Below are 27,076 nucleotides of genomic sequence, written 5' to 3'. Positions count from 1 at the left end.
GACCCTCATTGAGACTGTACCCCCAGGCCCACAGCATAATGCATTGACATGAAGTCTTCCCTCAAAGATCCTGCTGGAACCCATCTCCAAGGACGAAGTCAAGACCCTCATTCAGACTGTACCCCCAGGCCCACAGCATAATGCATTGACATGAAGTCTTCCCTCAAAGATCCTGCTGGAACCCATCTCCAAGGACGAAGTCAAGACCCTCATTGAGACTGTACTCCCAGGCCCACAGCATAATGCATTGACATGAAGTCTGCCGCCAAAGATCCTGCTAGGACCCATCTCCAAGGACAAAGTCAAGACCCTCATTGAGACTGTACTCCCAGGCCCACAGCATAATGCATTGACATGAAGTCTGCCGCCAAAGATCCTGCTAGGACCCATCTCCAAGGATGACTCAAGACTGCGATCCACGATTACTTCACCCTAAACGCTAGTTCCCTGGGCTGTGCTGGCACACTCTGGGAGGATTTCAAGGTAGTAATTAGAGGGCTCTGTATATCCATGCAGGCAAGGATTTTAAAATCCATTAGAATGCCCCTACACCAGCTGGAGAGAGAACTGCGGCACTTGAAATGAGTGCAGTAACAGGCGGGATAAAAAAAAAACTGCTTGCAAACATCTCATCTAAACTAGAGGCACATGCTAGCTAAATCACCTAGCCAAAGGCTCCAAATCTAGTCTGTGGAGACTGGGAAAGCCAGGGAGGACTCTAGCCCAACTCATCCGCCACCCAAGGGTGAATAGCGACATCACCATTATTAGCGCTGGGACACGTCCATGGAAGCAGCTGATCGCGCTTTATAAGTGGGTTCATTTATTCATGATTCAATACCAAGACGAGACTCCTCTTTATGGGGCAGAATCATTGAGCAAGCCTAAATAAGACACTGACCTTAATAAATCTTAAATCTCAGCCTGCCAAAACGGACATCACCTGATATTCAAATACGATTGCAAAACCAAGGCTCAACAAGCATTGGCATAGCCAATAGGTCTCACCTTTGGGACCTTATAAGTGTTTAGCCATGCAATAGTTGATGTTGTTGCACCAAGGATATTGTGCTGCATAACTAAATACTTATAAGGTACCAAAAGCGACACCTATTGGCTATGCCAATGCTTGTTGAAGTTCTTTCCAGGCCCACGTTAGCCCCAATCCTCCAGAAAATTTTACAGAGGGAAACCCAGTTTACAATTATCATGAAATAATAATTAAAAATAGTAAGAAAAAATAATAACCACTACCAAGAACTCTTCTAACAAACTATATTTTCTGCCCCACTGAGGCTTGAATACCATTTCTGAAATGACTCCACAGTGGGCACCAGGTCTTGCCACGAGACTTCCCGGAAATGTTTTAGTGTAGCTTTTGGCAGGAGTCATTGTGGTGAGGAATGAAAATAATACAAAAACATTTGATAGCACATGATTTTCATGTTTTGCTTTTAAGCGCATGCGCATTTACACCAAAAGTGAGGTACCGCGGATTTTGCTTTCTGGATTCTACTTTGAATAGACCCTGCCCACTGACACCCGCTGGCAGGGTGGGGTTGGTAAGGGTGCGAGTGGCTGTTCCTGGAGTTGCAGCTGTGGCCCTTCTGTGCTGTGAGATGGCGTCAGCGGCCCCGTGGGGGCTGGGCGGCCTTGATGGGTGCAGATGGCCCTATTACCTCCCTTTTACCAATGCGGTAGATGGGTCATTCACAGTCTTTCGCTGGGCCACCCCTTAATGTATGCAGATTGAGCAGGGGGGCTGAGCAGAAGTGGCCTCAGTTATTTTTAGGTGGGGTTCACTGTGAACTCATCCGTGAACAGAGAGTCCTGGCAACATTTGCATTTTGTTGTTATCTCGGCGAAGTTAGGAAAACATGCCTGTGGAGCACTGCCCCCCACCCTCCCTCACCCAACCAAAAATACTTAAAACAGGGAAGCAGTGTTTAGCAGAAAAGCGCGATCCGCAAACGTGGGCCACTTTTTTTTAGGGTGCCCGAACCGATTTTTGATCCCAGTCCAATACTGGCACGTGTTCATGTTAAAAAAAAACCCTTTAAGAACTTAATGGACAGCCTACCGTAAAGTACATAATAGACGCAGAGCGTGGCGCAGCAAACGTCATTTACATATACTTATGAGTTAGGAGCTGCATACGCACATTGGAAATTCAAATGCAGTGCGGTATTCGCGGGTGAGTAGTGCCCTATGCAAACTTTTGGGGCCGAGGAGAATGTTTCAGTTGGAAGGTTGTAAAATGTGAAAGATGAGTGTAGTGCTCACGAGGCTGTGTGTGCATGCAGCTCCAGAGGTGCCCTAGAGTTAGCCGAGCGCTCGATGCCTGGCTCGGGCTCAGCTCGAGGCCCTCTTACACTCCTGAGACCAAAACGAGCCAGGGTTTCATGGGGCTTTTGCCTGCCGCCCATGCTCTCTAGTCTAACCTAATGTACCAAGAGTTAAAGAAAAAAACTTGGGGGCATATTAACAAGGCGGCGATATGAAATTATCGCCGCTTTTGCGTCCGTTTTCGGGCGGCGATAATTCCGTTGCCTTATCAGCAAAGACACGCTATCGCGTGTCTTGCTGACTTAGCGCCCGTTTCCAGAACGCCTAACATTGCATCGCTAATGAGATGCAAAGTAGGCGTGGCTGTGAAACCAACCAGGGAAAATATCGCGAAAGCAGCGAAGGGTAGCGATTTTTAAAATCGCGTTAAGTATGCCTTAACGCAGGAATTTAACGTCTGTTAAATTCCTCACAATGGCATACTTAACTTGGGGGGTGTATTCTGTGGCTAAGACCACAGGCCCTTTCATCTAGGATATCACCGTTTTTCACCATGGAAAACGGCGATATCCACACTATCTCTGGAATTTTTATCGCCTTGGCGATGCGCGTTGTTAATAACGCACTAACCGGGCGATAAATTCCAGAGATAGCCGGCGATAAATATGAAAGTGCTAAGCGCGCTTTGCGATATTTATCGCCGGCCCTTGTTAATATGCCCCATATTTTGGTGTAAATAAGGAGCGGGATAGAGATAACCATTTATTGGCTGAATGAAATGACAAATCTGGCTTTTATCCCCGCTTGACTAAATTGAGCGATCCTGGGCAAATTATTTCACCATGGATTCTTTGTCGTCAGTTTTGCATTTGTGAGCAATTTAATAAAACTGAGTTCAGAATGTTCTCTACAGACACTCGTCTCAATTACATATACTGGACTGTGTTTCCATGTAAGAATCTAGGCCACATATAGGGTGCAAATGACGGGCTTGCAGTTTTTTTCCACGAACGGCATTGTCGCTATGGAGGTGGGATGGGATGAATATGTGAGTTCATATTTAAAAACTTCCCCTCTTCATAAATATTTTTCAATGCAATGATAAAATAGGATATACTAAGTAGAAACCCTTCCGCGTATCAAGAAATACACTTTTTTTTAACATTCTTAGAGCCTACGAGACACCTGTTCATTTGTTGGCTCCCCAGCTCTAGTGCGAGCAGCAGAGAGCACAGGAAGTGTAAGAAGAACAAATGTGAGCAATCATAGTATGCTAACATAAGAACTATGAATGTGTATGCGCACACTCAGTTTAAGCCATATTCAGGGGGCAGTCGGAGCAAGATAGGTGCCCTGAATATACCTAGTGTACTCCTACGTGATTGCGGTAAGCACAATTCCAGCGGCACAGACAGGGCAGTGTGTCAGTGCTGATGAAGTGCAAACTGTCTTCAAATTACAAAGTGTACACAGAGACCGTAGAGCTGGTGCCCTCTACAGTGCTCTGAAAAAGCAGGGAGCAGGGGTTCATCAGTTAGAATTGGCCAAATGTATACTCTCATGGGAAGTTGAACAATGAAGAGGGGTTTGCAAATAGCTTCTAACTGCGTGTAAAGACTGTGGGGGCACTAGGTGTGTGACTGACTGGTCGGCATATATAGACGTGCTTGTGCAATGACTGTGCAAAAATGGTGATTTTGGGAGGCTCTTGCACTGCGTGAGCACAGCTTATATAAACTGAATAGTAGTGCCCTATTATGGTACACTGGCAGTGCATGCCGTATATGTGTGAGTGCACAGTATTTGTGCAGTTGTTGCACAGGACATTGAACATGCATTGTGCTTGTGTAGTCTGCACAGGTGTGTGTAGGCACTGAACAATTTGTGCACACAGATAAGACTGCAGACAGACGTATGTGCAGAGGTTATAGTTTGAACATGGAGCATATGCCATTGTGTACTGCTCGAGTACACTGGGTATGCTGCACAGTAATTTGTTTGGTGTCTGGACATGAAGCACGATGCAATGTTTACAGTATGAGGCAGGCTGGGTATAGCATAGTTTGTAAATGTGGTAGGATAAAAGGGGGGCGCATTACCCCGTGAGCGTTCTCAAAGGATATTCAGTCAAAAGGATTGCCTGTAAGCTTGGTATCATTATGTTAGCCGTCTGTAGGGCTGTAAAAACAAGTGTGAACAGTAGACAAGCCCCCAGAGACAACGAAGGTGGGTTCCTTGGGATAAAACAAATAGACACAGAGAACACAGTCTGCTGCTGTAAATGCGTGCCACAGACCTTAAAGAGGAATCCACGGACAGCTAGCTAGCTGCCTGCCTGTCACATGCAGTTCGAGAGTTGTTAGTGTTAGAGTGCGCTAAAAGAAAAAAAAGAAAAAAAGCACGCTACGGTGTTAGAGCGCGCTAAAATATACTTTTTTTAAAAGCACGCTACGGCCTGCTGCAGTATAGAGAGGCGGGGGGGAGTGGAGGCCAGCAGAGTGACGCGATCTGTGGTGGGGGAGGGGGAGGGAATTGAAGTGCAAGCAAGCAAGGCAGAGAGAGGCACGCAAGGCTTAATGAGCCTTAACAGAAACCCACATGGCGGCTGCTCGCGTGAACGCAAGCTTGAGGCCAGCAAAAGCCTCTGGTATCACTTCAAAAAGCCACTCACTAAATTTCTCGCAGAGCAGCGCATGCGCTGGCTCAGCGAGACCTAAAAATGGCCAATAACAATACTTAGAAACGCTAATCACATTAGAAGAAACCAAAGAAGTGATGCAGGGCATGCCAGGAAGCAGTGGCCGCGAAATGACGGACTACCCAGTGAGTTTTATAAGGATAACATGCAAATGCTATCCCCACGCCTACTCACAATGTACAAGAGAGCTTGAGACAAGGGAACTCGCCCATCCACCTCATACAGCATTAGAGATAATGCTGTCAAAACAAGAGACAGGTGTGATTCACACCTCCCCCGCACACTTATAAGAATCAACAAAAAATCCCAGCTAATCTTAGATTAGTAATCTTAGATTTACTGACTTGGCATTGATACTGGCAAAATGACAATTAGACATTAGTGTGCTAGGCCCACGAATCACTAAATGGCAAGAAGAAGTGGTTAATTGGGAAAGTCTTGAGAGTGCTGTATTGTTTCGGGATTGAAGAGAGGGCGGGAAACGATCGAAAGGGCTAGAGCATGGAAACATCTTGTGGATTGCTAGTTGGCCCTGGACATTGACACAGATACATCAAATAGCTCTCGTTCACAGGAGGATTTAGAGGGTGGAAATACTGACCTTGCATGGGTCGCCTTGGGTGGGATTTGGTACTATTTTGGTGAACTTAGATGTTATGGGCCATTGTGGTACTCTAAATGTGTCAGCTTGGCATGGGGTAACTGTAGGTGGGGAGTTAGGTGTTGTTTGTTAGTTGCCATCTGTAGTGGGCTAATGGTATGTTTGAATATGTCAGACTGTACATGAATATATCACATCTCAGATAGTTTTTATAAGTGGGGCTTGAAGGAAGACAGATGCAACAGATGTAAAGCTCAGAGTGCGCGGTTCTTCCATCTCGCATGGGTCTGCCCGTGTATTGAGGAGTGCTGGCAAGAAATATTTTCTTAAATCTCTGCCGTAACTGGTCCACGCACTCCCACTACACCATCACCACTTTATTAGAATAGGTGAAAGATGTCCGTGAGGAGTGTAAGAAGTGTATTACAATAGCTCGGCTATTGACAAAATGGCAGATAGCCAATTTTTGGGGCCAATCCCACTGCCTCCCCAGCAAAGTTAATCACTGGCTAAAAATATGATTTATTGCAACAAACAACTGGAAATGTTTGGAGCGAGACTTCCTCCTGCATTTATACCCAAATACATTTGGAGACCTCCAAAATAACATCTCTTTCTGAAAGATCTTGTGGATTTCCGATGCGAAATGCCAGTAACGTGAGATCTTGTGCCCGGTTACATCACTTCTGTGCAACTGTCGACACACGAGCTGCCATCGCTAATAATTTGTCAATTAGAGGCCAGACAAATGTGTATAAAGTTGTTCCATCCATTCACAATTTGCCCTGTTTCGAGTTATTCATCAGGGGCCCTTTGTAAGTCTACTATCAGGTAAATTTCTACACATATGTCACATGTATGTAAAGCATTGCCTACCTGATGTGCTTACATTTTGGAAATATGTGGCACTAGCATTGTACTTTCATTAACCCTCGAATAAAAACATTAAAAAGAAGAAGAGGTTATTGGGTATCAGCTTTGCGCCTTGCGGTGTATACGGCATCCAATACCAGCTCTGCAGGATCGTAATTAAAAGTCGGTGACCAAGTGGTGCTTGTCTCAGTTCCTTGTCATGGGCAGCCATGAAGGAAGAACATGTGACATGTCTATTGACAAATGATCTTGCAAATACAGTCTGGTTTATCTTTCATGGAAAGTAGAACCCTGTAATCAGAGAATACAACACGCCTGTCTCTACCCCTTGTCAAACATATTTTAGTAACATGAAAACAGGGGGAAGAAACAGACGCAACCCAATCCTACCCTCGACACAATGGATCAAATGGCCGTGCTTACACGCCTGGGAAGGGACAAGGTGGGATCCGCTGCCGAGGCGTAGGGCAGCACAGGAAGGCAACTTGCTGCGCTGCCCCTCGTCAATGTAAAAGGATAGGAATGCACCGTATTTATGCAATACAGTACATTCCTCTCCTGTCACCCATTGCGGGTGCCATTTCGGGAGGCTATTGCCAATGCAGACACCCTTGCACCATGGCGCAAGGGCGCCTCCGTTGCATGCAGGATTGTTTTTGTGCAGGAAGGGGCAACTTCCTGAACAAAAACAATCCTACGAGGTGTTTATCTCTTCTTAGGTGTGCTGCTGAATGCATCACGCATAGAAAGAGGAAAGACTAGGAGAAATAAACATATTTCTCCTCATCACGCCTTACCTCGGGAGGCGTATAGATTTGGTGCTTCCCCAGGTGTACATGATTTTGTAGATCTGGGGCAGAGTCAAATTCCATGAGTTTTGAGTAGGAAACTCACTGCAACGCCCATGGAACTCCACGTGGGTGCAGAGTAAAGCGATGCAGCGATTTGCGCTGCGTTGCCTAAGTCAAGATTTATGATGCCTTTCAAAGCCATACAGGGTGGCTTAGTGTGGCTTCATAGATCCAAAACAGAGGCTTGTGTCACGCGTGCACCACTTTATCTGGTGCAAAAGTGGCGTAGGACTCTCATAAATAAGCCCCCGGGGGGCGCTAAATGACTTCAGAGAAACTCCTTCAGCAGGCCTTGCACTTTGTTAACAGCTTGTGATGTCCGTGGAGACCACCATGGAGCCTCCCCTCCAATACTCGAAGCTCCATTACACCACACAAGTACGCCATGTCCGAATCTACTTACCAGAAGCCGCTTGAGCATGTAATGTAGCATTGGGATGTCGGACTTGGCTGTGAATGCCATGCACCCTCTGGAAGTCCAGCAGAGGATGGAGTTCTTGTGCGCACTGCGAGATAAACTGTGTCAAGGAAGACATGTCACTTTCTCAGCGCCCTCTCATACACCTGAAAGTCAGACATTAAGACTATGAAGCTGTCTTTCAGATCGATAGTCTTGGGACAAAGATTGCACAATTCCTGCCCCAGATCAGCACCTCTGGATGGTCCCTCCTTGTGGTCCTTCACAGCTGCAAGACTCCTGTTTGTCAAATTCACATGGGTTTGAAAGGAAACCAGCTCGGCTCACAAAGACTACACCTCTGTAGCCGCAATATCATCCCTAACTGACCCCATGGTCATTTTAATTAAAGTTAAACTTTGAACAGTGTCTCAGGAATGACGTCTCGCACCTCATCATCGGTGGGGCTGAGGAAGCCATGTTTGACTTCCTGGTAACTGCCTCTGAAAACAGAAATTGGCGAGATTGTTTCAGTTTATTTATTTATTTCATTTCTTTATTTTATTGATAGAGCGCGGCATTCATCCCAGGGGATATCAAGGCGCTAGTAGTGAGAACGAGGGTAATAGGCTGCTGGTACAGGCAAGTAAGTATTCGTTTTTCGGGAACAGATGAGTTTTCAGTTTTTTCCGGAACTCCAGATAGTTGGATGTGAGTCGTAGGTCTGTGGGGAGATCGTTCCATCTCTTGGCTGCCAGGTATGAGAGGAGCGCCCTCCGGACCTTACTTTCTTTATACGTTTTGTTCTGGCTAGTGCTAGATATGAAGACCGTAGGTTCCTTGTAGGGACATAGAACTCGATTTTCCCATGAAGTATTTTGGGGCCGTTTTGGAATAGTGCTCTGTGAGCGTGGCTGAGCAATTTAAAAACAGCTCTTTGGCGCATGGGAAGCCAGTGCAGGTCTTTCATGCACTATGATGCTGAGCTTAGTCTGCTTTTATTGCACACGAGCTTGGCTGCGGCATTTTGAAGTACCTGTAACCGCGTGAAGAGAGACTCATTCATGCCCACAAATAGGCCTTTACTGTAGTCAAGTTGGCTTATAAGCAGGGCCTGCGTGACTGTTGGTCTGCAGTCTAATGGGATCCATGGAAAAAGCCTGTGTAGCAGTTTCAAGGTGGCAAAACCCGTGCCACAAAGGGCCCGCACATGGTCCTTCATGGATAGGGTGTCATCTATAAAGATGCCCACATTTTTTGCGCATTGCTTAGGGATTGGTGCAGCCCCAAGTGTTTGTGGCCACCATGTGGCGTCCCAAATCCACTTGGCCCCTCCGAAAAGCAGGATTTCTGTTTTCCCTGCGTTTAGTTTAGACACAATAAAAGCACACGTAATGTTGCAATCAGAGGTCTTCGGTGGCTATTGTGAATGACTTTCATATTCGCCAGTCGCCAGTAGCATTCAAGGCAAGTAGCAGTTTACCAATATGCAACCGACCAAGAAAATAGAGGTATTCAAGAAGCGAAGGATATGGCGTAGCATGCCCACCTTTGGCTTCTTGTGTAATAGCCACACATCAAGGTGGCAAAATCGTTACAAACCAGGTGCACACATGGAGTGAGTTTGATGACGTCTCAGGGCGATACTCTTGGCAATTGTATCTGTAAGTGGCTCAAAGTTGGGCCATGCGGCACATTGAAGCCCTTGTAAGTTGAGCCCTGAGCCATATCCAGTGCTTGAGGGATCTGTTAATGTACTGGGCATCATTCTGCAATGATCATCTGAGGTAAGAGGGGAAGCGGATGCCGCACTGTCCTTCCAACACCCCCCCCCCCCCCCCCCAGCTCTTAGTCCTTGTGGGCAAATCCAAGTAACTGACATTAAGTGCACGCAGGATGAACAGCAGCTTCACCGGGAGCCGGCCATCTTGAATCGCAACCAAGCCTCACCTTCCATGATTGATTTCTCATAATTTACCTGCATCTCCAGTCACTGAAGTAAGACGATAGAAATGCAAATGGATTTTTTTTTTATTTCACTTGACTGTCTACAAACCAGCCATCTATGTCAGAGTGCATGAATGTCTGTTGGCGACGAGGCTGGGCTGGTACTACTGCCATGCATTTGGAGAGCGTCCGAAGGGTAGATTTGAAACCGAACGGCAGCACAACGTACTGGTAATGCATCTTCGCCACTATAAATCGAAGGAACTTCCTGTGTTGCTTTGCTGTCAGGATGTGGAAATATATCCTCTGCTGATGACAGAGCACATCAAGCCTGCTCTCTCAAGTTGAGGACTGCAGTTTTGGGTTTTGATCGGTTTATTAGCCTGCCAAGGGTATGTTATGGGTAAGGTTCCCATTTTTCAGTTTTTACTGATTTTTACAGATATATACAGACAGAAAACAATGTGTTTCCTGTTTATATTCATTTTTAAAATCAGAAAAATACTGAAAGTTGTGCTTCTTGTGAGTGACTCTTCATGCTGTCTTTCATGAATCACAGGCCAACAGCTGAGCAGATAGACAGCGTAGGGAGTTAAAAAACATGATAAGATTTCCTTAAATACAGGCATTAGTTGACACATATTTATATATAATGCTGTATTTACATGTGGCTCTAGTGTTTTGCTGTATTTGGCTGCTTAATTTACTAAAATGTGACTGGCACCAAAGTATGAGTGCATGTTCATTAGTTAAATAAATGTGGAAATATACCATTTTGTGACTCAATTTTTCCCAAAACATAAAATAAATATAGATAAATACAATAAGACGGCCAAAGACATAAATATGGATAGGTACAGACAGAAATGTGTAAAAAAGAAATACCATGAAACCAGGAGCCCCAATTATGGGTCTGAAGTTTACCCCGGGTTGTTTCTTTCGTATGAGAAAGTATGTTGAACCAGTACCTTTTCCCCTTTGTGGGCAGGGAAGGGGCTCTACTGCTCCCGTCCTTAGCAGCCAGGACGTCTCTGCATAATTCACCTCAGTGATGTTTTGTTGCTAATGAGGATATGGAATGAGGTGGCGCTTGGGCTCCACCCCGCAGAGCAGCCAGCACCCACTTGTTGTTTGTCCCATCTCGCCAGATTAGCAAAAGATTGCCCCCCTGGAGTGCAGGCGAGTGGGGGACATTGCTAGGAGTTTTTGCTGTGGTTGGTGGCTCAGTCTGGTGACTTAGTGGACTATGCCAAGCGCGACCATCCGGAAGCGCGCCCTTAGGACCCGGCTCCCCCCCGCCCCGTGCGACACACCCCCTTGGGGGCGTTAGCTTGGCCGGCAGCCTAATTGGTTGCCGGGCAGCGGGTGTCCTTCCGGGTCAGAGCTACGTTGAGCGAACGCGAATTTCCGGTCGAGATGAGTGGAGGTGGGGCGTAGGGGCTATTTAGGCCCGCTCCTCACCTTCACTCATCCTCTCTTCCTACGGGGACAACGACGACTTCGGAATCTAAGAATCTGTAAGAATCTAATGTCAGCACGGATGCACTCAGATGTGGTGACAAGTAAGGTGGGCAAGGAATTGGCACTGGGGCGGGTGGCGGGCCCCTTTGGTTTGCCTCCTTTGCCCGGGTTTGTGTGCTCTCCCTTGGGGGTAGTACCTAAAAAAGAGCCTGGGCAGTTCAGGATGATTCATAATTTATCAGCCCCACAGGGGGCATCAGTGAACGATGCAATAGACCCAGCATTGTGCTCGGTGACATATGCTTCCTTTGATGCAGTATTACTGAAACTGCGGGCCCTGGGGCCACACGCTTTGTTGGCAAAGACTGATATTGAGTCTGCATTCCGGCTCCTGCCGGTGCATCCGGAGGACTATCACCTCTTGGGTTTTCAGGTTGACTCCCGCTATTACTTTGATAAATGCATGCCTATGGGGTGCGCTGTGTCTTGCAAATATTTTGAGACGTTCAGCACGATGCTACACTGGCTGTTTGTGGAAAAAACCGGACATAGGGAGATAGTGCATTACTTAGACGATTTCATGATCATGGGCCCGCCTGGGTCTGAGAGTTGTGGGCGGGCTTTGGGTCAGCTGGTATCTTTGTTGACCGAAATGGGAGTGCCCTTGGCCCCGGGGAAGACTGTAGGTCCTGTGACTAGCCTGTCCTTTCTGGGGATCGAAATAGATACCGTGGCGGGGGAGTGCAGACTGCCATTGGACAAAGTGAGGGCATTCTCTCAGGCCATTGACACCGCCTTGGCAGGCCCCAAAGTAACCCTACATCAACTCCAGGTTTTGGTGGGTCAGTTGAATTTTGCTCTGCGTATTATTCCTATGGGCCGCCCGTTCTCAAGGTCCATTGCTCGGGCCATGACTGGGCTCACGCAGAAGTACCATCATGTAAGATTACGGGCGGAGGTCAAGGAGGACCTGAGGGTATGGCGTGATTTTCTGAAGGGATTCAATGGTAAGGTAATATGGCCAGAACCGGCGCGGTCTAGCGCTGAATTGGGCTTAATTACGGACTCAGCGGGCAGCATTGGTTTTGGGGCGATCTTGGGGACCCAGTGGTGCAGAGGCGATTGGCCATTGGCATGGCATGAGAACGGGGTGGCCAGAAATATTGCCTTTTTGGAAATGTTCCCGATTGTGGTGGCGGTGGAGATTTGGGCCCCCTTTTTCAGGAACAAAACTGTGGTCTTCTGGTCTGACAATATGTCGGTGGTGGAAGCTATTAATAGGCAGGGGGCTTCATGTAAGCATGTGTTGCGACTATTGAAGCATCTGGTTTTGGCCTGTTTGAAATTGAATTTGGTGTTCAGGGCCGCACATATTCCTGGTGTACGTAATCAGGCCGCTGATGCTTTGTCTCGCCTCAAGTTGCAGGATTTCAGGAAGTTCCATCCGCTGGCGGACGAGCAGATGACGGCTTTTCCAGCTTCGCTATGGAGGATTGGAGTGCCGGATTAGCAGGGCTGGTGGGAGCATCTCTGAGCAGAAACACGAGTCGAACTTATCAGCAGCATTTCAGGGATTACAGGAATTTTGTGGGGCATGCAAGCCCAAATCGCCCCCCCCTTTTTTCAGCGGTGACCCTTTGTGAATATTTAATGGTATTGAGGAACCAGGGCAAAGCAGCGTCTTATGCCAGGGCGCGCGTAACAGCGATAGGCTTCTTTGCAAAGTTGGCAGGGATCCAAGACCCTGGGGCTAGCTTCATGGTAAGGAGGGCATTGTCAGGATGGGCCAGACTTGAGGGGTCTAGGAGGGATACACGCAGGCCTCTTAACGTGCAGTTGTTAAGGGACATCCTGGGAGTACTGCCGGCTGTTTGCACATCACGGTATGAGTGCGCCTTGTTCGGGGCAGCTTTTTCTTTAGCCTTTTATGGGGCCTTCCGCTTAGGGGAGTTGGTGGGAGCCTCTAAGGAGGATCAGACAGGGGGACTGCAATGGCAGGACACAAAATTAGTCTCCGGCAGGTTAGAGGTGGTCCTGAGGCGTTCAAAAACTGACCCTCTGGGGAAGGGATCCATTATCTATTTATCTCCAGCCTCAGGGGACGTGGCCTGTCCGGTAGCCAATATGGAAGCTTATCTGTCATTACGCCCCAGCAGGGTTGGGCAGGCGCTGTTTATTCATGAGCATCTCGCCAGATTAGCAAAAGATTGCCCCCCTGGAGTGCAGGCGAGTGGGGGACATTGCTAGGAGTTTTTGCTGTGGTTGGTGGCTCAGTCTGGTGACTTAGTGGACTAATACATCCTGCAGGGTCCTCTGTATGACCTCATGGCCACAGGCTGACAACCCAGCGTGGCCACTCAGCCTTTCATCCTTCTGAGGTCGATAACATGAGTATCATTGAGTGGGGTAACAATAAACATCTGTAATTCAGCGCCAAGATGCCCACGGGTGAACGTGTGCTTTAACATGTTATGTTGTCAAAGTGAATTTGCTGCTTGGTCATGGCACAAGCTACAATCACTACCTCTGCTGAGCTGACGTCCAGGACGGAAGCCCTGGGCCGGACAGGTCTTTTATTCCACCGGGCATTTCCCTAGTGGGCTGGAGCCCATGGAGGCCGGTTCTGGAAGCCCAGGGCCACACCTGGTACCACTGGCTTCACCGCCCAGCGACAGGAGGTTAAAAGCAGCTGGCATGGGGTGGCCTCGAAAGAGAGAGAGGGGGGTGGTAAAGAGAAAGCAGCAAAGAGGAGAAAGAGAGAGAGATGAGAAACTGAGGATGGATGGATGGAAAGAGGGGCTTTGCGAGGAGATGAGGGGAAAGGAGCTGGTTGGAGTATTTTTGCCAGGGGTGCTTTGGTTCCCGAGTCCGACCCTTGCCCCGGCACGTATTCTTCTACAAATTAAGCTGAAGGCTGATCGCCTCTAACTTCACAAGTAACTTATAATCATTTCAGCTGTTGTATTCTGCGAGCTTCTCCTCCTGTTCCACTGCTCCGTGAAACCCCTTTAAGGGTACAAAAGCACTGTAAAAAATACTCATTCGCTTTCTATCATCTAAACAATTCATCGAACTCCTCTTTACATCCCAGATTGAATTCATTTTTCATCAACATTTTGAGTTCTGGGGTAATGGCTTCTTTACGGGATACCTCCGCTCTCTGCAGAGAGGGGTAATTTGAATCGGCATGTGTTATCCTTTTCATTTGCATATCCGTACGTCATCTAATTGCTTTAGCTGTTTTCAAATCATTACGAGGCCTCAGCAGAGGAAGCCAGCAGGTGATGTTCTGAAAGGAGCGAGGTGAGACAACCGGGGGCGGGAAACTCCGAGTAAGACAGCTATAATTAGAGTAAATTGCTATTTTAGATAGCTCTTCTAACAGATGTCGGCACTTTAAATAATAGGTTTTATCATCACCCAATTTAATGGAGCTCAATCTACCTACTCTGGAAGGATGGAAGGCCGCGCCAGTCCGCAGAGATACGATCACTCTTCAGGTCAGCCACCATCGTGACGTCACTGTCGGCTGCGAAAGTTCTTCCGAGTCCCGTGAACGCTCAAACACCTTTATACTCGTTTAATCGGGCGTCACAGTGGAATTATCAAATGACTTCGTACATAGATAATGGAGTGAATGCTATGCACGGGGTATGACACAATAAAAACAAAATAAACAATAACGTTTATTACAAGTGGATGCTCCAAACATTACAATACAAACAATTGGTTTAAATTTAGTCGGCGGGTTCGGTGTCTCACGAGAGAGGGGTTGGGAAAGAGGTCAACGCACGCATTTTATAGGGGACGGAGGCGGCACCTTGCAGCCATCAACAGATGGTCGGCAGGGCCGTTTCTAGGTGTTTGGCCGCCCTGGGCGAGAATTGAAAAATGCCGCCCCCTCCCTTTTACTATCTCCCCTGTCATCAGGGTTAGAGAGGCACACCCTCTACTGCCGAACCCTTCTATGTTACCCCATTTACTATCAGGAAACACAATCACAACAGTCAGTCCTGCAAACGACCTCAAGGAAAGGCCCAGGCCAGACCCTTACGGTAGCCATACACTCGCAGAACTATGTACAGGGGTGCCCAAGAGAGCCTTGTGTTTAAATACCACCGAGGCGTCAAGTGCACCTCGTTTTCAAACCCAGAAACAACAAAAACAGTAACTTGCACCCTCTTCCAAGGAAAGACCTAGTGGCTTTGCCAACGCTTGTTTTTTCCACTGAGGCACCTGAAATAGTTATCGTCTACCATTGTGTCTATTTAAGAGAGGCTGATCACAACAATTAAAAGATTTCCACGTTAGGGAGATTATAGTTCATGATGCTCAAATCTGTGCTAATCAGAGACTATGGCAAGACGTTAATAACGTTTGGCGTACAACACAGAATGACCTGCTTCTTGGCGCTGTGAATAGAAGTTATTGACAAGCTTGTGCATGGTACCGCTATGAGAGTGATCCTGACCAGAATTTGAGCCGGTGCAAGGCAGAATGCACACTTCACCATAGTTGACAAGTGGTTCCATGTTGTGGAACACCTTCAACCAATCCCGGGTTTGTGGTCACCTGTGCATTGCATTCTGGGATTTGTAGTCTTACTTTTAATAGGGTAAGCACTGGCTCAAAAATCCCAGCGAGGAAATTGACGTTGGCCTAAACAGTCACTACCGGATGACGGTATCGGGCATGACACTAGGCCAGTGGTCAGTTCTTTTTATTTTTTTTACAGAGTTTTATATAGCGCGATCTTGACCCGACATTATCGGGTATCAGAGCGCACCGTTACAGGAGCACAAGTTGCGTTACATCATGAGAACGCATCCATGTTTGTTAGGCACGAACAGCCTATTATTATGACAACAGGAGCAAAGTTCACTGAGCTGCCAATATTTCAGCCCAGAATTTCAAAAGAGAACAATAACCATTTTTAATAGTTCAACTAGGGGCGGTCTAGGGGCTGAACAAAGGGACGTGTGGGGTGGAAAGACAAAGCAGGTTTTCATTAAACTCCGCAGTGAATTGTTGCAGGACGAGCAACTGTTACATACCTAGTGATATGCCTGTCGATGAGGGTGAGCTACGTGCTATCCGAGATGTCTGACTCCATTGTACACATTCAGGTATGAGGGCAGGAAGACCAGGCACAGTATTCCGAGTGGAAGATGGTAAACTGAGTTCACTTTCACTACAGTCCTCTGAGGTGCCCTGGCCCTGCAAACCCCATTCTCTTAGTCTGAAATTCAGCAAAAGTATTCTGGGGCTCGTAGAGTCGCCCGAGTAGTGAATATGCGTGGTTGCCATCATGTAATGAGTAATTTGTTGCTGTATTTTAAAACAGGTGTTATGCCAATTACCTTGTTTTTTTCCAAGTATGCTAGCGCTAACATGGAGTATAATGTTCGAGAAATACAATATTAAGTATTTATTATTCGTCCAGAAGAAAAATGAAATAGAAGTAGATTTCAAAATGAAGTGCAGAAAAAGGTGCACTGACCCACTATTTAGTTTGCAGAAGCAGTTATAGTAACGCTTAGGCAGCTAGTGAAGGCTAATAAGGCCTAACAGTGAAACCCCCTCACCCCTTCGCGTACTAAATTTGAAACTCTCACATCAGACTATGCAAAGCTAGTCCAAGATGGCCTCGGGTATACATACCACCGTGCGCGTTTGTCACCATAGAGCTACGCCCCTTTACTCTGATGTAGGGCAACTCAGTTTGCCGTTGTAAAGCTACAGAAGCAGCTTGTTAGCGTGTGTGGCTTACGCATTCTTTTTCACAAATACCCACCTTGTCGTTCCCTTCAGGGCTGTTTCTACCGTTAGGCAAGACTAGGTGGCTGCCTAGCTTTACTTTCGTAGGTTCGAATTAAAAAAAATGTTTCCCCTTTTGCAGCTCTAGGCGGCCGCCTAGTCTTGCCTAATGGTAGAAACGGCCCTGATGGTCAGTAGAAGGTGGCAGAATTGGGTTTTCACAGAATACGTATGTCCCATGAATGGAAGCCACTGGGAGCAGCTATCATTAGTGCAGTTGAACGGGGCCGGGTCTGGTGGCCTCGTGGACTAATGCGTTCACTGTGGGGGCCTGTGTTCGACCTCATGGTCACAGGTTTAAATCCTGGTGGGTCCACTCAGCCTTTCATCCTTCTGAGGTCCATAAAATGAGTACTGTTGAGTTGGGTGACAATAAACATCCGTTACTCAGAGCCAAGAGGCCTACGGGTGAACATGCGCTTTACAAATACACATTGTGTTACTGGGGCCCAGGGTGTGTGGCCCCCCACCGTTTCCCGGCTATTTCCAATCCATGTGCACAGCCACCCTTAGTACAGAAAGTGATGTGGTCCAGAGGTGTGAGGGGTTCACTACAGCCTCCTGCAGCCAGCTTGTTAGCCTGCCACGATCTTACAGGCGTGAGATAGGTCATGTGCAGGTATTTGAGTTTTACGAGTCAGTGTCTAGAAGGGATGATCAGTGCCCTGGAGGACAGGCAAGCATCCCTCAGATCCGAGTCATCCAGCCATCCCAACCAAGTCACTCCCTTAAAAGGAGACTCCCTGGGGTAACTGCAGGGTACACCAAAGCCTCTTCAATGCGGCCTTAACTAAGAGGAGTAACGTATACACTTAGAAAATGGTAGAGGCGGTCGTCAAGAGGACCGTCAACCACAGTGTATCGCGCGGAATGTCCGGCATCACTTGGGAGATGACCAGAGAGAAGGATCTACGGAGACGGGTCGCAACTCCTCCGGATCCTCGTGTGCACAGCATGGTCTGCCAGGACATACCCGTACTGAGCCAAGACGGAGCAATTGTACCTAATAAATGGGGTTCTGGATCATGAAGCCTGCTGCAGCGTTTTGTGAAGTGGAGAACGTCTCCACACCAAATCCGGTCATTGAGGCCACTGACATTCCAGGTCATGATTGTGAACTCATACATGATTGTAGGGGGTGTTGATTGTGTACTCATACATGATTGTAGGGGGTGTTGTTTGTGTACTCATGGGACGATGATTGATGGTTTCTATGGGGCATCTAAGGTCTGGCCGTGAAACACCAACAAGCTGTAGATGTCGTATTGTGTAAGAACATAGAAAAAACACAAAACCATCAACATCAGTGAACTGAAAGCCCCGAGCGGGATAACACAATCAACCTCTTTCCCCCAACTGACCCCCATCCTACACCTCCACCCAGAAGCATCTTCAACAAAAACAAGGTGCGAGTTCAACTACAGTCCCAGAATGTGACCACTGCAGGAGCATCAGAGCAAAGGACATATTGGTGCAACCGGACGAACGCTCTTAGGTCACAGCGGAGAACTAAACAACAGTTTTCCTCTCCATAGATGCTTTCAGGTCTATGATTCGGGGAGACGAAGATCCAGTAGTGATGAACCAGAAGCCGGGTGGTGGTTGGGGTCACAACAGGTATCCTCAGAGTCTCAGGAAGCCTGTGTCCTCAGAGTCATTCACTATCGTCTGCAGGATTTGGTCCTTCTCTCCGGCCTGGGACGTTTTGTGAGTTTGATAATCCATAAGGAAGAGTTTGGTTGCTTCGGCGAGGTCGCTGCTCCTTTGCCTAGTTCCATGCAGCCTCTGGGGTATCAACGAAAAATGGTTTGGAGTTATGAGTTACTTAAAGTTTTGCAGGACACATAAGCATCCATTAAAGTTTGAGGGCCCTGAGTTTCTGCTAAACTTTGCCATATGAATTCCGCAACAGTTGTACCTGACCAGTTTAGGCAGGGAAGATCATTACATGGTGTGATTGAAACTAAACTTCCCACGCTCAGCGTGCCTCCCACATAATGCCAGTCTCTATGGTTTGGTATCTTTGCTATAAGGGGCGCAGAGGTGCTCTGGGGGGAGGTTTCCATGTAAGGGATCTGGGGGCACATTCAGTAATAAAGTAGAAGGAGAGAAGGCCGGCTGGCATCCAAGATTTGATGCATTGTGTCTCAAGGAAAGCTTCTAGGGCTGAGCTCTGTGCTTTGACGGAAACCAACAAAGCGAAGGTTGAAGCGCCTTGCCCTACTTTGGCATCCTTCACAGCACCCTCCAAAATCTGAGGCTGCTGAAAGGCAGGAAACTGGAGAAGTAATATGTATTGCAATGCACAGAATATCAGAGAAGGGAAGGACTGCATCGCTGGTGATAGCGCACAGCCCTCTTGCGCGGGATTGGGAGGCATTCTGTACTGCGGGCTTCATGGGAGAGTCGCGCCTGCCATCTTGTCTCCACTACCTCTTAGCTTCACAGCATTCCCACCTCCTAGCACTGTAGTGGAGATGGGAGATTTACCAGCGAAGGGGAGGGCTTCCCCTTTTAAGGTCAGTGGGGGATGCTTTTAGCACTCCTGAAGGCCCCGTCAGCACCGAGGATCACTGCTGCACCTGCAACCAAGGCAGGAGCTCAGCTTCCACCATCTTTGTTTGCTAGGCCACATCACCCAGCACTGCATATAACAGCCAAGGAGCTGGTGAATGCTTCAATGGAGGACAAGCCCTAAAAAGCTCTCTTAAAAATACCTCCACAAGTCTCCTTGCCACAGGGGTGTTTTATTAGAAGATCGGAAAAATGAAAGCTCTGCTAATTGTACCTTAACACATTTTTGAGAAAGGCCCATTAGGCTCAGCAGATAAGGTAACATCTGTCCTGGGTAAGAAAATATAGGGTGAACGTTGCTGTTTGAACACCATAGAGAAAACCTTTCCCTCTTTGATTTGTAAGTTTTGTTTGCTGTTTCAGCTCTGACTTTAGCTAGAATCTTGTTACAATCACCTGAAATATCTATTTGTATGCATCCACTGTGCTCAAGGAAAATAGGATGCATTTCAACAATAAAAAGCTTTGCTCTTAAAAAATGTTTTCCCAAGATTTACAGAGGGGAAGGGGCCTCGTAGGAACTCCTTCCAATTTGTGAATGCATTACCACCAACTTTGAGTTGGTGGTAAAGTGCTAATGTTTTGCGACTGCATTTCGGTCACCCATGCGATTCTGGATTTGGAAGAAATGCCCTAAACATGCCCCTTCCAAATACCAAATCGCAAAACCCAAATTGCAATTTGGTAAGAAGCTACCGAATCACACTTTGGGCTTTGTATATTCCAAAAAGCCTGTTTGCGACCGTAAAAAAGGCTTCATACATTCGGCCCATAGTCCATTGGGTGAAAGGTGTAAGCAAAGATTCCCGACCATGGTATTGAAAAGAAATTCCCCCCACGACCCCGGTTGTGGATGCCAGCTTGCATAAAATTGCCATTTCTGTGTCTGAGTGGTTGTGAACGGATCCAACTTTGGTTTTGACCCATGACAAAAGATGTTGTTCAACTTGTAGCATTCCTTTGATGACCTGCTCAAAGTGTCCGCCCACTTGTTGGTGCCAATAACATGCTCCACTGTCAGTGTGATCGGATGTCGGACTGACCATTTCCAACCTCTTTGCCCTTCCACTGATAATGGTCATGATGTTGTGCTTCCTTGTGTGCCGATGGGATACACTGTTATCCAGTTGTCATCGTCTGTGCCCTCAAGTCCAGAGGAGCCTATGATCTGTGGGAGGAAAGACTGTAGTAGACCTAATGCCACAGCTTTCAGCTAGAGGAGACGGATGCAAACGCACTTCTGGAGTCCATTTTTTGTTGCTTTCCAGATCTTGCAAATGCATTCTCCCACCCTCTCAGGGAAGCATTCGTGGTCATCACCAGGGCCACAAGAATTATGTGGCAGAGGAGAGCCAAATCATGCGGAAAGATTGACTAAATTGTGTGTCAAGAAAGGCCAAATTATGTGGCGTAATGGGGAACATTTTCTGATAGTATCACTCTACTATTGTGTCATTTTCATCCCTGTTTACACTGCTTCGATGTAGGTTCCACCTAATTAGTGCCAGTTTAACATCCAAACATAGCGATAAGCTGCAGAAAGGGGGCCAGTTGACATTTGCAAAGTGCCTTCCACTGTGTGGCAACACGTGTTACTGCATTTTTAGTAACATTTGAACTGTTTGAGCTAGAAACAAAGAGTGTCCACCTGGAGCTGCAACTCATTACTGGACACTCAGAAGATACTTCAGGTTCACACAATTATTCAAGCAGGAAGACAATAAAATGCATAGAAATATTGTATTTTAAAAGTAAAACTACAACGCCAATACTGCATTTACTCAATAGAAGAGTAGCCGAGGCCATTGCCTTGTGGGGTATGGAGGCAGAGTATTGCATGCTATAGATCAATGAATACATATATAAATTGCTAATAAGAAGTAGAAAGGGAAGTGCATTGAGCTAATAATATTTTTTCATTGCAGTTCAACTACTTAACAACCAGCAGCACATCTGAAGTGAAGGTTTGCAGGGTAGTGAGAAGAGTCCTGATGAATTGGACCAGGCAGTGTCTGCTTTCTATCCCCATTCCCTATCCCCCCTCAGATCACTTCTGTTCTCCAGTATCAAAGCAACATGGAGAGTTGGGGGGTTCTGGGAGAGACACTGGGATTTAGTCATCATTCTGCTCCTGTGAGAGTCGAGAATTATTACAGTGTAGCCTGACAGAGTGAGGTGCCCACGTTAAACATTTCCACCGAGCAGAATGGCTGAGGGATATATACCTTAAAAAAATTGGGAGGGATACTAAAAGCAATCCATAAGGAATTAGTAGCAGTTAGAGGGGATAATAAAAGATTGAGACCAGATTGAATTGCTTCCAGGAGGGAAACCTCAGACTTAGCATCCAAAATGAGTGGAATGGTGTCAGGGACTTGCTTTGTTCATCATCTTGGGATGAGGCGTCCAGTTCAACCTCGAATGCCATACCTAGAGTAACCACGCAGGTAGTTCACTCATTATCACTAGTGATACTATTTGCTCCCCCAGAACGGTTTAGCGGTGACCCTCAGTGTCATGTCCTTTAGGCTAGTCCTGTCATGTATACCCCTATACATACATTTGACCCATCCATACGACACAACGGTTCTCAACAGGTGACCTTTTACCTAGTAGCTTGCTCCTGTCTCTTCGACACCAGGCTCTCCGTACTCTATCATAATCCCTGTATCTGATGTACATAAACATGTCCCCAGGCACGGCAGAGTTATTCTTTGTAAGGGTCACCACTTTCTTCATCCTTGGTCAACAGCCAGCTGTTCGTGATCACACTTGTTTAGAAAAGCGTTGGTGATTGTTTTCAAAACATTTATGATTGTTTTAAAAACATATTGATTCTAGAAAAACCCCGGAAGTGACCACTTTAGCATAAAAGACCCTCACTCCCCGCTACAAGATAGAGGAGAATTCCTTCCAAGCTGAGACAGGCTCCTGCATGCCGAAACTTCGATGGCTGTCATCCTCGACGCAGAGACGGGGTTCATCGTTCTCAACCATCAGGGGAGGGGTTGGTTCATCCCTAGGGGTGTCTTGGCGACATACACATATACAGGTACACATAGCTATAAGCATATACACCTGCACATCCAGGTTAGGCTAGGTACATGTAGGCAAATTACTTAGAGCGCGCATTTTCAGAATATGCAAGTGCTACTGTTTTTATCCGAACTGTTTCTGTTCATCTTATTCGCACTATGATAGAAATGTATCTACTATTTACTATATGGGTACTAGCAATCTCTTTCATATGCTTCTGTCTTCTGATTGTCGCAGCACATATGTTTTACACGAGGCTGTCGCTGGACCAATAAATTCTTATTGAAACGTTCTAATCGCCATCCTGTGTATTTTCTGAGAGAAAGCAAGCACGAGTGACTGAGCGAAAAGTACTGGACTGTTTTCCACGATTCCTGAGGAGTCAGGGTTGTCATGTTCAGTGGTTGCCAGAGACTACCTACACCACTGTAGAATACAGGGGGGTGGTAGTGGCACTGTACAGCTAGCGGGTCTAACGGCTGACGCATCCTGTGGGGGTGTCCGGAAGCGGTCGGGACACCAAGCCCTCAGTTTAGGTCATCCAAAACACGCTGGTTCTGGGGATTCCTAGGAATTACACAACATCAGAAGGTGCAAAGTTTCCTCACCCAATGTTCCCTTCATGTTATGTGTCGTTCTTTGATATCCTCAGATGCACAAGTGACTTTCATTGTGTCCTATCTCAGTGGGGGTGCAGTGTCATGGTCAATGCCATTGGTCTCAAGACATGATCAAATCTTGTACAGTTATGAAGAATTAAAAAAATTATTTCTTAGAATTTTGACAGAAGAAAAGCTTCACAAGCTACAAATAATGAGTTACTGGAGTTAAAGCAGAGTAATGAGATGTACTCACCTATCTTGCACAGTTTAATAGGATGGTGGTGGAAAAAAAGAGAGCATCTGTTTTCTATCAGGTGTAAAAGATGAACTTAAAGACACCCTGGCCCAGTGGCCCAATAGACCCACTGAAGTCTCAGCCCCAGCAGACCTAGTTTTGGAGATAGATTCCCGACAAACCAAAAGAAGAGGAGAAAGGAAGAATGATTTTTGTCCTGGTATACTGAGGTTTGATAGAGTGAGAATGGAGAATTCTAAGGTCTCGAATAATCATCACAGAGTTGCAGAGAAATACCATCTAGGGACCATTGACAGAGGAAGAAAAAAGAAGAGAAGTCAAAACAACCTATGTTTATACAGTGGAGCAAGTAGACATTTCATAAATATTTGTCCAAGGAAACTAGAGGTATCGCAGGAGGAAAACTTGCGGCACCTCCAGTAGGAGGAGTTGGACTGGTGAGAGCTGACAAAGAGACAACTCCAAAGACTTATCATCTAGAGCAGTGATAATACTCAATGTACGGCCCAGGGGCCGCATGGGGCCCTCCTGATCCTTACATGGGTCCCTTGGTCAAGAGCAGCACTGGGCTAATGTTTGCATGACTCAAAACTAACATAAAACATATGTTAAATAAACCGGCAAGCATTTGTTTAAAGGTTAATTGACATTAAAGAAAGGAAGTAACTAGGGTGTCCTACACCACTTAACTTTAGGAACACCTTCATTTATAAAGACATGCAGGAAAAGTATGATAAAGTCTGTTATTAATTCATTAACATGCAGACCCGTTTCATCTTAGTACATCAGATTATCAGTGCATTGAGAGGTTTTTTATTTAAGTAATAATTTTCAAACATGCATTGAGAAACATTTATTGTTCCCTATACCCTGACAACAATGCCAATAGTGTATGAAGAGGCAAGCGAGTTGTCATGTGCATTTTTTGGGGACCGGGGTTTCTATTATACATGAACAACATATAGTTTATTAAATCAAACGCTGGAGAAGGCTTTGTACAGCCCATATCCTGAAGTCATGTATTTCGAGATCCTCATATGTGATAATGAATAAAAAGGAGGGAAAGTGAAATAAAATAATTATCTAGAAACACACAATTTGGTTAAGCGGAGAAGACGGGATTTATCCCAAATTTTTGGTTTTACATTGTGCAATTCAGACACTTGATGTATACGCCTAGCTTCCCTCACACCCACCTTACCGCAAACCCCCCTCCCAGGCCCTGACCGCCACCTTGCTGGTATCAGTATGGCCCTTGGTCACATTACAGAACAAATTTGTGGGCCCTGATAAATGTTTGTGAGCACCCATGATCTAGAGGATATATTACAATTTCCTCATTTGATTCAATACATGACACTCAAATGTCAACATGTTTTCCTGCCTGAGATTTCACCAATGCCTGATTCAGGGGGCATAGGAATTGTTTGATATTTCAAATTTGCTCTAAAAATTGGCTTAAAGGCAATACGAAAGCTCAAAAGTGAAGCTGTTCTGGCAGTCGATGGAACCAATTTTTCATCAGGTCCGATCGTGAGCCACACAGAACAAGTTAAGTTAATTTCTCGAGAAGGCCATCAGGAGATCATGCAATTCAATTTGATCGATGTTCCTCAGTTCCAGTTCATAATAGGATTACCCTGGCTGACCGAACATAATCCAACCATCGATTGGAGCGCAAGAACCATAGTCATGAATTCTGAATATTGTAAGGAAAGTGTTCCCAGCCCAATTAAGCTAGTCCTGCCACCATGTTTTGGAATGGAGGAGTTTGAGCATGCATAATACACACCAATGAAGTTCCCTCAGAATATGAAGACTCATTTTATATGGAAACAGATGCATCAGACCAAGCAATTGGAGGGGCGTTATCCCAGAGACACAAGAAGACTGGGCAACTACATCTGGTAACCTATTGATTGAGAGAAGTGACTCCAGTAGAAACTAATTATACCGTTACAGAAAAAGAATAATTTGCATTGAAAGATGTGTTCGAAGAATGGAGACATTATCTGATGGGAGCAAGACATGCAGTTGCAGCATTCACAGACCATAGGAATTTACAATTTGTAAGATCAGCAAGGACTTTAACTCCTAGACAACTTCAGTGGTCCTTGTATTTTACTAATTATGATTTTGTGATGACGTTTTGACCAGGAAACAAGAATGGAAAAGCTGATGCCTTGTCATGAATCAATATAGGAAAACAGAAAAAATCAGTCGAGATCCAAAAGATAATTCTGGAATCAGAAATCACAGGAGCCACGTCCAGTGGAAATTTTGAAGAACAAATTAGAAAATCAATGACTCCAGAAGAAACGCAAAAGTGGGTTAACATGGAGCCTAAAAGAGAACTCCATAATCAATGGCCATAAGAGGACGGAGAGCTGTGTTTACCCACTCAAGAATTGCAGGAAAGAGCTCTGTATGAATGTCATGGGAGCCTATTAGCTGGTCATAAAGGAATGCACAAGACTTAAAACCGCCAGTTTTGGTGGCCACTCGTGAATAGAGACATCGAACAACATGTAATCATCTGTGAGATTTGTGCTTGGGGAAAATCAGAGAGACAGGCCCCTAATGGACTGTTGTAACCCCTACCCATTTCCCCCCAATCCTTGGCATACCCGGACCATGGATCTAATATTGGATTTACAAATCGGCATTAAGTCACAAAAAGTGGCGAATGCCACTTTGTAAATCTGGAGCAGGGCATTACGCCACAGGAACGTTGTTAAAGGTAACATTCCTGTGGCACAATGCCCTTGTAGATGTAGCTCCCTCGCCTAGATGGAAGAGTTGAGAAAGAGCTGAAAGCGTGCCACTTTTGTAAATGTTTATCCCCCCAAGGTGACACAACATCCACTGACAATGTCTGACCTTCCTACGCATGCCTGGGAGAGAGTTGCAGTTGACTTCTTTGGGCCTCGAGGAAATAGACATCATCTCATTATAGTCACTGATGAAGATTCGCGTTTTCCTTTGGTCGAAGACTTATCATCAACAACCCATGACAAAGTCATCGAGCAGGTCGATGACATACTTGCAGCGTGGGGCATCCTCTCGATACACAAATCTGATGATGGTCCGTCTTTCAATAGCTAAGAATTCAAGGAGTTTCTTGTTCGACTCAACGTCAAGCATCAAAAGAGTACACCTCTCTGGCCCCAAGCCAATGGTGGTGTTGAATGATTCATGGGCACCCTTAAGCGGGTCATTCAGCAAGCATTGATGGAGGGAATCAATCTAAACCAAGCCATGTGTTAAGCCCTTCGTGCCTATCAATCAACCCTCACTCCACAACTGGTGAGAGTCCTGCCACCTTGCTATTTGGGAGAGCCATTGGAACCAAAATACCACAATGGACGTCAGACTGATCGATGAATGCCGATAAGGTTCGTGCCACAGACACTTCTCAAAAGTGCAAAATGAAAACATATACCGATCAGCGCTGACACAGCAAGGAAACAGTCTTCGATAAAGTGGACTGGGTACTGATCAAACAGAAATGGAAGCAGAAAACAGACACTCTGTTGTGGTTGACCCTTTAAGGGCTGTAACGTGCAAAGGACACAGGGTGGCAGTGCATCGTCCTAGAAATTCCGTCACATGGGACTCATCACATTTTAAACATCGACCTCAATGTTCGTCAGCTCCTGAGATCACAAGTGATGTGA

The 27,076-nt window shown here is 46.2% G+C and overlaps 1 protein-coding gene across 1 annotated transcript; it reads left to right on the top strand.

Annotated features, from left to right (window-relative positions):
- The first annotated feature begins 11,583 nt into the window (after positions 1–11,583).
- LOC146813749 (uncharacterized) lies at positions 11,584–12,624 on the top strand. The gene has a single exon (XM_085609065.1). It carries the CDS (start codon positions 11,584–11,586, stop codon positions 12,622–12,624), a length of 1,041 nt encoding a protein of 346 aa, XP_085465191.1.
- Positions 12,625–27,076: the final 14,452 nt, after the last annotated feature.

This window comes from Triturus cristatus, chromosome 6 (genome assembly GCF_964204655.1).
Source record: "Triturus cristatus chromosome 6, aTriCri1.1, whole genome shotgun sequence".
Classification (NCBI taxonomy): domain Eukaryota; kingdom Metazoa; phylum Chordata; class Amphibia; order Caudata; family Salamandridae; genus Triturus; species Triturus cristatus.
This window is presented reverse-complemented; position numbering and strand designations above follow the sequence as displayed.

What these genes read in the sequence shown, in the direction of transcription:
- LOC146813749 (XM_085609065.1), top strand. Translation starts at nt 11,584, where the DNA reads ATGGGGTGCGCTGTGTCTTGCAAATATTTTGAGACGTTCAGCACGATG.